At 42.8% G+C, this 14629-nt stretch overlaps 2 protein-coding genes across 3 annotated transcripts in view; one reads left to right on the plus strand and one right to left on the minus strand.

The window, feature by feature from the left end:
• On the plus strand, positions 1–7092 carry pepd (peptidase D). The gene is made up of 15 exons (XM_088372083.1): positions 1–293; positions 1771–1954; positions 2019–2146; positions 2220–2283; positions 3199–3246; positions 3365–3426; positions 3631–3675; positions 4539–4614; positions 4677–4723; positions 4923–4991; positions 5643–5720; positions 5861–6009; positions 6154–6338; positions 6408–6599; positions 6768–7092. The coding sequence occupies exons 1-15, from the start codon at positions 277–279 to the stop codon at positions 6909–6911; spliced, it is 1488 nt and encodes a 495-aa protein (XP_088228209.1). The 5' UTR covers positions 1–276; the 3' UTR covers positions 6912–7092.
• thsd4 (thrombospondin type 1 domain containing 4) overlaps positions 6965–14629 on the minus strand; it is a 14852-nt gene continuing 7187 nt past the window's right edge. Inside the window, exons 10-19 of one of the 2 annotated variants that reach the window (XM_088372073.1) lie at positions 14235–14410; positions 13559–13625; positions 13310–13489; positions 13112–13241; positions 12848–13052; positions 12607–12780; positions 11931–12104; positions 11578–11757; positions 7876–8020; positions 6965–7806 (exon numbers count right to left, since the gene is read on the minus strand). In XM_088372073.1, the coding sequence (XP_088228199.1) occupies positions 7661–7806; positions 7876–8020; positions 11578–11757; positions 11931–12104; positions 12607–12780; positions 12848–13052; positions 13112–13241; positions 13310–13489; positions 13559–13625; positions 14235–14410 (1577 nt within the window). In that variant the 3' untranslated portion in view covers positions 6965–7660. Of the gene's footprint in view, positions 7807–7875; positions 8021–11577; positions 11758–11930; positions 12105–12606; positions 12781–12847; positions 13053–13111; positions 13242–13309; positions 13490–13558; positions 13626–14234; positions 14411–14629 lie in introns of those variants that run through there. The other variant, XR_015857763.1, reaches the window with a different exon arrangement.

Genomic DNA, 14629 nt, shown 5'->3' on the forward strand with positions numbered 1-14629 from the left:
ACATTTGTATATATTGTATATGTGCCCTGCGATTGGCTGGTGACCAGTTGAAAGCAATAAAACCGCAATAACAATCCGGAAGTAACAGACTCAACCAGCAGTTGTGCAAATTATATTAATTAAGAAATATTTAATATTAAGCAGCCTGCGCTCAGCATACAACGATTCGAAATGCCCACGTCCGATTGTTTTGAACGCAACACAATGCCAAGTCATCCTGCAAAGTCACGTGACTTCCGTTGACACGTGACAGTGGCTGGAAACACAAACGTCAGCATGGCGACAGCACCGGAGTGAGTCCTTATTTATTCTTTTCCGACTGCACCACTAAATATTATAATTTAATACATCTCGAATCATGCATGTGAATGTGTTTTGAAGTGATGTTTTATTGCGGTGCCGCGTCGATACCACCGTCTTGCTGCTGAGACGTTTGCTGGCAATTGGAAAGCTGTCAAAACCGATGAGCGATCAACAACAAAGTTCTGACATGTCTAGATATGTAACGGTTAAATATTTGTGTGTTAATTTGCACAATTCGTAATTAAAAACACAAAATTTCCTTCAATGCATTAACGTCATTTTACAATGGTAGAACGTGCAAGCACTACGATACCGTGTTTTTATACTAACGGTGCTACTGCTGGGTAGCTGAGATATATCCATATTCACAAATTCATTTATAGCGTTTATTATAATAATGATTAATAATAATAATAATGAGATCGTATTGTGCATTTCAAAATTCATTCATTGTCAAACCTTTTTTTTTAACCGTATACAATTGTTTATGAAAATATGAAAACTAACAATGGCATGTTCACGTTTTATATTTCTGAATGTAAAGCCCATGTTAAAATGTTTAATTAAATGTCTATATTGATGCAACAGCCACCCCCCCCCCCCTTTTTTTTTAATCTTTAATCTTGTGACAGTGGGATGTCTTGTGCTTTCCCAACTTGTGTAATCAAAACCTTTGCCCTTTCAAATTAACGCTGAGGTAGCATGTACAAGTCCTTTGTCCAGCAGTTCCATTTTATTGTCTTCAGAGACTCAATTATCAAAACATCCGTCCATTCTTATTATATGTACTTCAGGGCGCACCCTGAACTGGTCACCAGCCAATCGCAGGGCAGAAAATATACATACGGCCATTCACACGGACTATCCGCAGGGATCGATTAGCCTACCATGCATATTTGGTAATGTGAGATGAAACTGTAGAAAACTCATTCAATTAATCGGAAACGCCCCTCACTACTCCCAAGATTTTTTTTCCCCTTTAAACTCAGCACCTTTTGCTTTCATCTCTAAATTGCAAGTTTCCACTTTTTCTTTTTTTTTAACTCGGAGGCCACAGCGTTGCCAGGATGTGTAGATAATCCTTTAGATACGACATAAGATTTGATGGTGTGAGGAGTCAACCCCGACTGTGCAAAGATTAAGACAGTACTTTGACAAGCTTGTAACACAGCGGGTCGGATAGTAAGTCTCTCTTTGCTGATAAGAAACAGTCTATCTGATCTTGCACGCTGAACTGTGCTCAAGGTCGATCCATAAAACTCACAAACACTGTTATTAGGAACTGAGCGTGCGGCGCCGAAGCTCTCACGAAATTGCTGGGTTGCTTCATCGCTGTGATTCTTGGGCTACTTGAAAGAATCATTATGAAATCATAGCATATAAAAATAAAGAGCAAAGAAATGAGCTTTATATATTTTTAATGTTTTACTCTCAATTCCATTCTTGCACTCCTTTTTTTGCTTTCAGACCGGTTTTCTGGCTGGGTAACGAAACCCTGCGAGTGTCCGCCGAGCTTTTCGCAGAAAACCGCCGGCGCCTCTGTAACGGACTGAGGGCCAAAGAGAACTTGGAGAGCAACTCGGTGGTGGTGCTGCAGGGTGGCGAGCAGCAACAGAGGCACTGCACCGACACGGACGTGGTCTTCAGGCAGGTCGGTGATTCGTGTTTCGTTTTTGACGTCTTTTGAAGTGTTTGATTGGCTTTTTTTATCGCAGGAGTCGTTCTTCCATTGGGCCTTTGGGGTGACTGAGGCTGACTGCTATGGGGCCATTCAAGTGGACTCGGGGAAGTCCATCCTGTTTGTTCCGAAACTGCCCCCAAGCTATGCCACTTGGATGGGAGAGTAAGTGTGTTTGCCTGGAGCCGGGCCATTTGGGGGTAACGTCAACTCAAAGTTGAGTCTGGTGTGTCAACAGGATCTTCTCCAAAGACCATTTCAGGAAGAAGTATGCTGTGGATGAGGTGCACTATACTTGTGATGTAAGTCCCCTTTTTAACCTGATCCCTAAAATCTTAAAAGGGGAACTCAGCCTATGTGTTTTGTGACATTCTTTCGAAGAAAATGCCAGGATGTAAATCAATTCCTTGTTGCTAAAATTGACCTTCTCGCGGTTATTAAGAATGGAGTTTTTTCCTCGCAGCCTCCCCAAGGTGCACAAATCCGCCCGGGGGGGAGGCGTCCACGTCAATCTGCCATCGCTTCCTCCGAAGTCACAGTGGGAGCTTTCAAAATACTCAAATGCCATAAGAGAAGCTTTCAGACGCCTTAAGTGTCGCCAGCGGGGACTTGCACTATAAGCACGATCGAAAAATACAATGTCAATATTGTGACCTTTTTAAGTGCTGCGTGCATAGTTGAGGCCAACCATTGTTTTTTTTTTAATTTATAATCTACCATGACTCACCTCCCGAGCGCTTGTCAAAATATTTTGACTGGTTAGACGTGAGTTAATTTTTTGCTCATTCGACTTGAAGTTTTTTCACAATTCCAAACAAACGTCATGTTCGCAGGTTGTCGCTTTGAACGGGCAGCTCATGTCTTTGTTCACTTGTCGAGTCCGTCACCGGAAAATGACTCGTCTCCGCCAGACGGAGCGGCTATATTTCATTGTGACTCGAGACGACCTTCACCGGGGCTAATGTGTGTAAAATTAAAGATATGTGCTAGTTGGAACGCTCCCCAGGCGAGCCGCCAACGTGTCAGGAAAATGTCACCTGACATTTTGGGCTGCTGGATGAGCAATAAAGTCATTTGAGGTTCCGTGTCACGTCGGGGCTGCAGAGCTACGGCGACACCTGGCAGCCAGAGTGTCACTCTGCAATTTGTGTGTGTATGTGTGTACGGGAGCTCATATTTGTCAACGTCATTGTTTTATTTCATTTTTTTTCATGCAGATTGCTGAATTCCTGCGTGACCTGAAATCAGCCGTCCTCCTCACATTGGTATGCTGCTTTTGTTCTTCCTTCTTCAGACTTGATTGAGAAAACATGGTGTGGATGGATTTAACGTTTTTTTTTTTTTTTTTTTTTTAATTTATGTGTGTGCACGTGTTTATTGTAGCGAGGACAGAACACAGACAGTGGTAGCGTCAGCCGGGAAGCCTCCTTTGAAGGAATTAGCCAGTAGGTTTTTCCTTTAATTACACTTTGTTTTATGTGCTCTCATGCATACTGCTAATTTTCCACAAACTATGTTGTCCTCGCTGCTCTCTTGTTTTTTTGCTTTTTTTAGAAAAAATATTTACCATCTTTTTTTTATTGTTATTAAAGTACATTAAATGTGGAATTATTGTATAACTAAGCTACTTTTTTTTTCTTCTCATTCAGATTCCAAGTGAACAACACATTGTTGCACCCAGTCATTGTGGAATGGTAAGATGTCAATTGGATCAAAATAAAAGTTAAGGTCCAAGTTTTAGAAGAGAGACTAAAATTATCATCACTTTTTTTATTATGATTTGTTGTATTAGGTTAAAGTGACTTGTGACACTTTGCAACTAAAAATAAATCCAAAACCAAGTGCTCAGTGAGGTTCTAAAGTCATCAGTGATCTGATGATGCAAATCTAAATGAAGCTGGTTTATCCTCCCCGCATCCTCAAGCAGGCTGGATGTAATGGGCTCCGTGCACATCTGCTTGTTCCCTGCATTAGACTTTGCAGCCATTAGATGAATTGACATTTCTGGCCAAAATGAGACGGAATCGTCTTGAGTCACATTTCCTGTGGAGAAAGGCCGCTCGGCAAAATAACACCATTTGTAACATGGCTTTGCATTAATGCCGGCCTGCCAGCTGTTTTTGGACTTTTTGTTTGTTCGTCTTAGCAATTAAGTCTGGTGGCATTATTTGTTAGGAAACAAAAAAAGAAAATGTAATACAAAGAAAGCAAAAAAAAAAACTTGTACGAAAAGTTGCCTATGCATTTTGTTTCTAAGTATTCCCAAATTAAAAGATTTGGGTTCACTGAGTCAGTTTTAGCTGAGTTCGGAAGCAAAACTTTTTAGCTGTGCAGCAAAAAGATTTTTTTCTTTTCTTTAAAGGCAAAATCCTCCATGACATTTCAAGAGAATGTATCAGGTCACGCTGTTCCAGTAGGATACTTATACGTCTGAAATGTATGACTCCGCAATACTGCTCTGACTTCTTCACAAAGAGTCAACTGTGCATTAATAAGCATTAATTTGTTCATAAGTGCACCTTTGAATCACATCCATTTTTTGTTACTGTTCCTGCAGCCGCCTGATTAAGACGGACATGGAGCTTGAGGTCCTGAGGTACACCAACAAGGTGTCCAGCGAAGCCCACAAGATCGTAAGTAGCAACGTTAACGCAAACGTAATCCACATTACTCACTTACATGTTTATCTTTGTAGATTATGAAGAGTGTCAAACCTGGGCAGAAAGAATACGAAATGGAAAGGTAACGATTTTTTTTTTTTTCCCTCAGTCGTAGACCTACATGTCTTCGTCAAATAGTTAGCTAGCTGGCTAGTCTATGAAGGTGCTGGATAACTAGCTAGCTAAGAGGTTTTAGTTTTTGTTCCTTTGTTTTATTAATTAGCTAACCATCTTAATTTTGATTCTATCGAGCTAATCATCTGTGATATCTTTCTTTCCAGCCTCTTCCAACACTACTGCTACACTAAAGGAGGCATGCGGCACACTTCGTACACTTGTATCTGCGGAACGTGAGTGGGCCTTCTGTTGACTACCCAGTGGCAATATGAAAAGAAAATGGATAATGGACGCTCGTGCTTTAAAACGTAATTAGCGGCATGGCTACGCATGAACAGTTGCTAATCAACTAATAACGCCGGTCTTCTGTGTATCCAAGGCCGCGCGTAATGAGTTTTTCTTGGGGATTAGCGCTTATTAGCTTAGTTTTGTGTTTACACACAAAGCTTTTGTTTTGATTAACAACTTGAACCATGTCCAAACTTTATAGTGGAACGTCGTCAGAGGCCATCAAGTGAACATTTTGGACGCTGATTGACAAAAGCTCATTCAGTGTCTCCGTGTACCAAAGTCTAAACCTAATTACTAAAGTCCAACTCCACTGGTGTCGTGCCACTTAAGTTTTATTTTCACAAACAATATGCCCGTGATTGCACTATTGAGTTAGGATATTTCAGGTCTGTAATTAAAATACAGAAATGACATATTTACTCATTATTTCTGAATCACTATTTATTAATCAATATATACAATTAAAAAAAAAGTCAAATGTCCATATTAATTTGCGAAGTCGGTGATTCAAAAGAAAAATACGTACCTTTGTGCTCCTTTGAGAACAAGACTGAACTATGATATGTTGTGATGTTTGATTTTGTGACCCATAGGGGCAACAATTGCTCGGTTCTGCACTATGGTCACGCTGGGGCTCCCAACGACAAAACCATAATGGATGGCGATATGTGGTGAGTACAAGTATTTTTTTTTTTATCCCGTTCCCAACAAAAAAACTGAATTGTCCAAAACTACCTTGCACCTTGGGAGGGATGACTTACATTTTAAATGCTAACAAATTAAAAGACATTTTGTTTTGCTGTTCACTCAGTTTGTTCGACATGGGCGGCGAGTACTACTGCTACTCGTCAGACATCACATGCTCCTTCCCAGCCAATGGCAAGTTCACCGCCGACCAGAGGGCCATCTACGAGGCTGTTCTAAAAGCCTCCAGAACAGTCATGGCTGCCATCAAACCAGGTGACACGACTATTTGTTTTTGTTGATATTTCAATGACATTTGTGTATTTCAAGAATTTCTTTTTCTCTGCATTAAAACAGACGTAAATTGTGTTATGTAAGTTGATTCATCAATCTGAAATTTAACCATGTTCCTACGTCCAGGCGTGAAGTGGACCGACATGCACCGTCTGGCTGACCGGGTCCACCTGGAGGAGCTGGTCAAAGTGGGCATTCTTAAGGGCAGCGTGGAAGACATGATGAAAGTCCACCTTGGCTCTACTTTCATGCCTCACGGTCTGGGCCACCTGCTGGGCATCGACGTGCACGATGTGGGCGGCTACCCCGAGGTGAGAGCGCTGTCCCCCGGCGGACACCCGGAAGCCGTCGAAACCTTCGCTAACGCGGGTGCCCAACAGGGAGTGGAGCGCATCGACCAGCCCGGACTGAAGAGTCTGCGCATGGGCCGCCTGGTCCGGGAGCGCATGGTGCTCACCGTGGAGCCCGGCATCTACTTCATCAACCAACTGCTGGATGAAGCCCTGAATGACCCCGCCAAGAGTTGCTTCATCAATAACCAAGTGCTCAGTCGCTTCAGAGGCTTTGGCGGGGTCAGTAATTGTTTTCATTCCCTCTGGCAAGGGCTTCTATATTGTTGTTTATTTCGGTCCAAAGGTTTGATTTGGCGGTTAGGTAGCCAGCTCCTTCGTTAATGAGGTCATTAGCTACTTAAGCTAGTAAGTCTATTAATTGCTTCTCATTTACATCACCTCTGGTAGGTACGCATTGAGGATGACATCGCCGTCACCGCGGACGGCATCGAGCTGCTTACCTGCGTGCCAAGGACCGTGGAGGAGATCGAGTCCTTCATGAACACCTCGGAAAAACCCTTCAGCCCACTCGTGTCCAGCCAAAAATTTTGATCAGCCACAACACTCAACACATAGACAAAATCAACCAACACAAGAATCCATCCTTGATCATGTTGTAGTTTAACAAAAACAACTGTAACATAAATCAACTTAGTACCACAGATGATAGTTTTTTTAACTGAAGCAAAGCAAATTTTGTAAAAGAGAATAAAGTGTGATTTTTGCAAATCTATACAGTGGATGTCCAGTCTTCACAGGGTGTACTTGCTAGTACTGGCCACTAGGTGTCGCTCTTGTCACAAGGAAAGTAACGTTTGCCATACTTATGTACAGAAGAGAATGGTACAAAACTGTTTATTTTAAGAAGAAAGCAATGTCAATACAGATATATTCAAATACTGAATAAATATTTTTTAATGATAAAAAAAGGGAAATAGTTAATGTGCTTGCTAGTTAATCTGTCAATGATATTTTTGAAGAGCCAAAGTTTCTTACAGAGTCTGTAGGTCCTTGAATGTATCACAAATTGTATGCGTGTGCTTGGTAGACGGAAAAGTTTAACATAGCATGCATCCAAATTCCCAGTGTTCTTGAATGAGTCTTCAGTATAGCTCCAGCCAATTATTGGTGGTGTCCAAATTTGTAGGGTGCGTCCTCCAAAGACAAACTTTAATGGCTACTTCTGGGTTGCTCCAACTACAAGCAAGTGTCCGAATTGTTTCCATGGAGACAGACCCTAAATGACGGTGGCTTTCCATCCTTTCCCGTGCAAATGTTTTTACTTCCTGTTCCAATCAGGGTCAGCTGCGCCCCCTGTGGGCCACGTAGTGTCTATGGGGGTGGCGAGAGCAGGATGCGCAACAGCTCCTCTTATAGTAGTCATACACGCACAAGCGAGCCTGGACCACAACGTTGCAGTTGAAGTACTCGTCTTTGCAGTGCTCATCTGCAACGGAAAGGCAAAGATTCAACGATGGATTCAAGCAAACCAACTGGTGTGGCTTTTTGGACCAACCTATTTGAGGTACGCAAGGTTCAGGGTTGCAGTCTTCCCGTTCGGCCGGTTTGAGCCGATCCTCGCAACTGCTACTGGACTGCATGTCTTCAGAGAGACAACGAACCTCACGCACACGGAATCCTCCCTCACATGTTTTGGAGCACTGCATGGACCAAAACAAAAAGTTAAGGTTTTAACGTAATGTTTAGGGCAGTGTTGCCCAACCTTTTTTCATTCACGGCACACCTTTTCAAAATAAATTAACATTTATGTTAAAACTTGTCTGGTGTTTTATTCGTTGTGTTTTTATTCGCCAATTAAAACATAAAAATCAGACATCTGGTTAACTGCTTTATATGACATTATGTGTAGGTACACCTCATGCACACTTCAATAGGTACACAACACGAGGTAAAAAAAAAAAAAAGAATAAATAAATTAAGGGTTAATTGCACAATAAAAGCACATCCTCACACCTGGGATCGAACCAAGTTCTTACTGAGCAAGAGCCCGTGTCATTACCCAGTCGGCTAATGCGACCTGCACTGTTTTGTATTAGTGATGTGCATTCTAGTTCTTAACTGAACTGAATCTTTAGAAGGTTCACTCAAAATATTTGTTCAAAACACTTGTTCACCAAATCGTTCACTACACTTTCTTATTTATTTATTTATTCCTTTTTTCTTTTTTCTACCTCGTGTAGTGTACCTATTGTAATGTCCATGAGGTGTACCGCATTCCAACATGTTTTCCAAGTGACCCTCGTTAAGCGCAGGTGCGTGAAAAGTTTTAGCTTCTTTCACGGTCAAAAGGAGCTAAAAGTTTTCACGCACCTGCACTTAACGAGGGAATCACACGGACACTCCATTAGGTACACCGCCATTTTCAAGTGTACTTAATAACAGGCCACTTTATTAGGGAAATATCATGGCCAAAGGTCACAGGTGACAAGCTCTAGTCCTCAGGGCCGCGTTCCAACATGTTTTCCAAGTGACCCTCGTTAAGCGCAGGTGCGTGAAAAGTTTTTGGTCACTTTCACGGTCGGAAGGAGCTAAAACTTTTCACGCAGGTGCACTTAACGAGGCAATCACACGGACACTCCATTAGGTACACCGCCATTTTCAAGTGTACCTAATAACAGGCCACTTTATTAGGGAAATATCATGGCCAAAGGTCACAGGTGACAAGCTCTTGTCCTCGGGGCCGCGTTCCAACAAGTTTTCCAAGTGACCCTCGTTAAGCGCAGGTGCGTGAAAAGTTTTAGCTTCTTTCACGGTCAAAAGGAGCTAAAAGTTTTCACGCACCTGCACTTAACGAGGGAATCACCCGGACACTCCATTAGGTACACCGCCATTTTCAAGTGTACCAAATAACAGGCCACTTAATTAGGGAAATATCATGGTCAAAGGTCACAGGTGACAAGCTCTAGTCCTCGGGGCCGCGTTCCAACATGTTTTCCAAGTGACCCTCGTTAAGCGCAGGTGCGTGAAAAGTTTTAGCTTCTTTCACGGTCAAAAGGAGCTAAAAGTTTTCACGCACCTGCACTTAACGAGGGAATCACCCGGACACTCCATTAGGTACACCGCCATTTTCAAGTGTACCAAATAACAGGCCACTTTATTAGGGAAATATCATGGTCAAAGGTCACAGGTGACAAGCTCTTGTCCTCGGGGCCGCGTTCCAACATGTTTTCCAAGAGACCCTCGTTAAGCGCAGGTGCGTGAAAAGTTTTTGGTCACTTTCACGTTCGGAAGGAGCTAAAAGTTTTCACGCACCTGCACTTAACGAGGGAATCACCCGGACACTCCATTAGGTACACCGCCATTTTCAAGTGTACCAAATAACAGGCCACTTTATTAGGGAAATATCATGGTCAAAGGTCACAGGTGTTAAGCTCTAGTCCTCGAGGCCGCGTTCCAACATGTTTTCCAAGTGACCCTCGTTAAGCGCAGGTGCGTGAAAAGTTTTAGCTTCTTTCACGTTCAAAAGGAGCTAAAAGTTTTCACACACCTGCACTTAACGAGGGAATCACCCGGACACTCCATTAGGTACACCGCCATTTTCAAGTGTACCTAATAACAGGCCACTTTATTAGGGAAATATCATGGTCAAAGGTCACAGGTGACAAGCTCTAGTCCTCGGGGCCGCGTTCCAACATGTTTTCCAAGTGACCCTCGTTAAGCGCAGGTGCGTGAAAAGTTTTAGCTTCTTTCACGGTCAAAAGGAGCTAAAAGTTTTCACGCACCTGCACTTAACGAGGGAATCACACAGACACTCCATTAGGTACACCGCCATTTTCAAGTGTACCAAATAACAGGCCACTTTATTAGGGAAATATCATGGCCAAAGGTCACAGGTGACAAGCTCTTGTCCTCGGGGCCGCGTTCCAACATGTTTTCCAAGTGACCCTCGTTAAGCGCAGGTGCGTGAAAAGTTTTAGCTTCTTTCACGGTCAAAAGGAGCTAAAAGTTTTCACGCACCTGCACTTAACGAGGGAATCACCCGGACACTCCATTAGGTACACCGCCATTTTCAAGTGTACCAAATAACAGGCCACTTTATTAGGGAAATATCATGGTCAAAGGTCACAGGTGACAAGCTCTTGTCCTCGGGGCCGCGTTCCAACATGTTTTCCAAGTGACCCTCGTTAAGCGCAGGTGCGTGAAAAGTTTTAGCTTCTTTCACGTTCAAAAGGAGCTAAAAGTTTTCACGCACCTGCACTTAACGAGGGAATCACCCGGACACTCCATTAGGTACACCGCCATTTTCAAGTGTACCAAATAACAGGCCACTTTATTAGGGAAATATCATGGTCAAAGGTCACAGGTGACAAGCTCTTGTCCTCGGGGCCGCGTTCCAACATGTTTTCCAAGTGACCCTCGTTAAGCGCAGGTGCGTGAAAAGTTTTAGCTTCTTTCACGTTCAAAAGGAGCTAAAACTTTTCACGCACCTGCACTTAACGAGGGAATCACCCGGACACTCCATTAGGTACACCGCCATTTTCAAGTGTACCTAATAACAGGCCACTTTATTAGGGAAATATCCCAGCAAAAAGACCTTACTTCGAGCCCAGGTGTGAGCATATACCTGAATGTGCTTTTACAATTGGGCCCTCGCTGCATACGCATATGCCATCAAACGCAAGTATTTATGCGTAAATACATATGGTGGCCCGCCCCTAACCCTACTTTGGAACCCTAACTCTCTTCATCCTGCCACTTACACAACTGGATTCCACCCCTACCCTCTAGGTAGTGGGCGTGATCCATTGGTTTGCTCCTCCAACTTGGGGGCGGGCCACCTTATGTATTTACACATAAATACTTGCACCTGTTTGCATATGCAGCGAAGTTCCAATTCTAAAAGAACATTTAGGTATAAGCTCACGCCTGGGATCGAACCAGGTACCTGCTGAGCAGGAGCCCGTGTCTCTAACCAGTCGGCTATTTCGACCTGGCATCCCTAGGTCGTCTGCACTCTTTTGTACTAGTGCATTCCAGTTTTTTTAAGTGAACTGAATCTTTAGAATCGGTTCACTCAAAATATATGTTCAAAAGAATCGTTCACCGAATCATTCGCTGCACTTTCTTATTTATTCATTCATTTATTTATTTATTTTTTTACCTCGTCAAGTGTACCTATTGAAGTGTCAAAAAAATCATGGTCAAAGCTTAAATGAAAGTGCTGATGTCGGAGCACGCATCAGATGCGTGTACTCACAGCGCTCCAGTCGGTGTAGTACCACTTTACTCCACAAGCTTTCACGTTGCAGCTCTGTTGGCTGAGCGGCTTCTCCAGCGACGAGCACTCGTACTGGGGCGCCACGGCAATCGCGTCTGATGACCTCGTCAGACACACCACTGCCCGCTGCTGCTTGCCCACGCCGCACTCTGCAGAACACTGACAAACGCGTACATGTAACAAGTGCTAGCTTTTTTTTTCTTGTCTTCAGAGACAGAAAGTAGTTTTAAAAATCACTGCACATGTTGATATCAGCTGACTGATATTCAACATGTTTATATCAGTGATGTCACTGATATCGGCAATATCACCTCATAACCGCGTCTTCATACCTGAGTCCACGGGCCAGTGAACCACTCCATGGCGTTTTCGCAAGGCCCCGTGTTGCACACTTGCGAGTCTGGAGGTCGTTCGCTGCCGCAGCCCTCCAGTGGGAGGCTGCTGATGTGATTGCTCAAGCACAAGACACCTCGCGTACGAACGCCCATCCCACATTCAGTGGAACACTGCAAGAAAAACAAATTGCCTATTTAAATGATACTAAAAATGAGTTAACGTATTTTGCCATTTTTGGGTGGAATTTTCAACATTTGGAGAAAACAGACAAAATCATCAAGGCTGAGGATTGAACCAACAACCTACGAGTTGAAGGACATCAACTTTACCAGTGAGCTACACCTCCAAGAATAGGAATGAGCAAAGAAGTTACAACATTGATGCTTTATGTAAAACATTAAAGGAAATTTTTAAGCATTTGAGCATAATGCTGACAAGGAGATTCCAGTTGAAACCAGACAGTATGTATGGACCGGACCGAACCGTACATGCACTGTGCATTCATCAATCACATGCACAGATGTTTTCCAGAATGGCGACTTTTCGCGAGGGAGACAAAAGTCTTTCCATTTAACATTTTGAATGGGAATCTGTTGGATATTCTGACAGGGCGGAGGCTGCATTTTTGTTCTTTTTCCAATTATTGGGGCGTCCATTGTGTGTGTGCGCTACCTTGGCGCCCCAGTCTGTGTAGAACCAACTTTTGGCACAGGCTCCCATGTCGCAATTCTCCACGTGGACTGGCCTCAGGTTTGGGTTACACTCGTCGTCGGGCACAAAGTCGCCCACGTTGCTGACGCAGCGCACGTCCCGTCGCCTCTGACCCAGCCCGCACGGCACCGAGCACTGCCGGAACACAGCCGATTAAGAACCCACTCGATCATCCTGGCCGTGACAGACGATCGACACTCACGGCGGTCCACTCGGAGAGGACGCGCCACTCGCTGCAGATTTTAGTCTGGCAGGTGCCGGAGGTCTCGGGCCGCCGCAGGTGGTCGCAGCGGCTGGCGTGCACGTTGTGGGTGCGGTCAGCGTAGGTTTGGCGACACAGGACCTGACGCTGCTGCGTGCCCAGACCGCACGTCCTGCTGCATTCCGACCACTCGCCGATGTCCCAACTAGCAAAAAAATTTAATAATATTTGGATTTGAATGAAATGGAGACACAATTGACTCACAATGCAGGGCAGTGCTGCAGGTTGCACATTTCCTCCTGCTCCACTGGTTTACTGCTGCCCTCACACAAAACGTCCTGGACCTGGGCCTGGTTCAGACGCTGGACGCAGTGAAAGATGGGATGTCTGGAACCTACACATTGCAAAATTAAAAAGCTGAAACTAGCTTCAAATTTACAACCTCAAGGAGCGAAATCTCACCTTTACCGCAGGAGGCGCTGCACTCGCTGGTGCCAGCCATCTTCCAGCTGTATTCCCGTTGGCGCGGTGGCGCCTGGTTGTCATGACGATGAGGCGGGTAACTCCCCCCGCCGGCTGGGTCATAATTTCCCCGTTGGGAATCGTCGTGCCCCACTTCTTGCTGCTCGTTCACGGCGTTCCCTGAGAGACGTGATTGATTTGAGTAGGGGTGGATGTCATGTGACCTTTGATCCTGGGGGTCTTGTTTACCTTGTGGCGTCTCCAAGGCGACCACATATTCATAGTGAATCCCAGGGTTGGGCTGCTGGAAGATCAACTGAGGGGTATTGAGATTTACCTCAATTAAAACTATACAGAAATAAAATAAAATAAAAATAATGTTTCCACGTTTAAATTTTTAAATTTTTAATTTTTTAAAATTTTTTTAAATTTAAAATAAAAGTAATTTTTAAATTTTTAAATCTTTATTTTTAATAGGAAAATTAAAAAATATATAGTTTTTAAATTTTTGAATTTTTAAATTTGAAATTTTTTTTTAAATAAAAATAATGAATAAATATTTAAATTTTAAAATGTTTAAATTAATTAAAAATTAATTTTAAAAAATTAAAAAAAAATAATTTTTTAATTTTTTAATTTTTAATTTAAAATAAAAATAATGTTTAAATTTTTAGATTTTTAAATTTTTAAATTTTTAAATCTTTATTTTTATAGAAAATTAAAAAAAGTTTACATTTTTAAAAATTTTTATTTTTTATTTTTTAAAATTCTTTAAAATGTAAAATAAAAATAATGTTTACATTTTTAAATTTTTAATTAAAAAATCTAAAAAAAAAAATTAAATATAACTACATATATGAATTAAATTAAATGAAAAATATACAGGAAAGACAAAAGTAAATGTGCAATTGTGTTCTCAACTCACATAAATTTCCAGGATCTCATTGGTGGGCCCCTCGGCAAGAAGCGACTCCCCAGCAGTGCTGCTTATTTCATTGGGTCGGCGGTATGTGAACATCGTTCCCCCGCCCTCATACTTGCCCGGCCGATCAATCGCCCAATTCCCGTTGATGATGGACCGACCCGAGCGACTTCTCAGTGCTGTGGGAAACCGACAAGAAGATTCTTTTCCAATAAGTCTCACCAAAAAAGCCAAAGAAAAATGCAGAACTGAGGTCTTTTCTTCCCAGAAAAATCAAATGTGGAATAGCACAACCTTATGTGAGGGCTGTAAGTAACTTTGAAAACTTGTAATCCTTTTTCGCTGGCAGACCTTTTTGGCCCGAGCACTCGGTGGATTAAGCAAAAGGGAACATTAGA

This window comes from Syngnathus floridae, chromosome 3 (genome assembly GCF_059516105.1).
Source record: "Syngnathus floridae isolate MCC-2025c chromosome 3, RoL_Sflo_1.0, whole genome shotgun sequence".
Taxonomy (NCBI): domain Eukaryota; kingdom Metazoa; phylum Chordata; class Actinopteri; order Syngnathiformes; family Syngnathidae; genus Syngnathus; species Syngnathus floridae.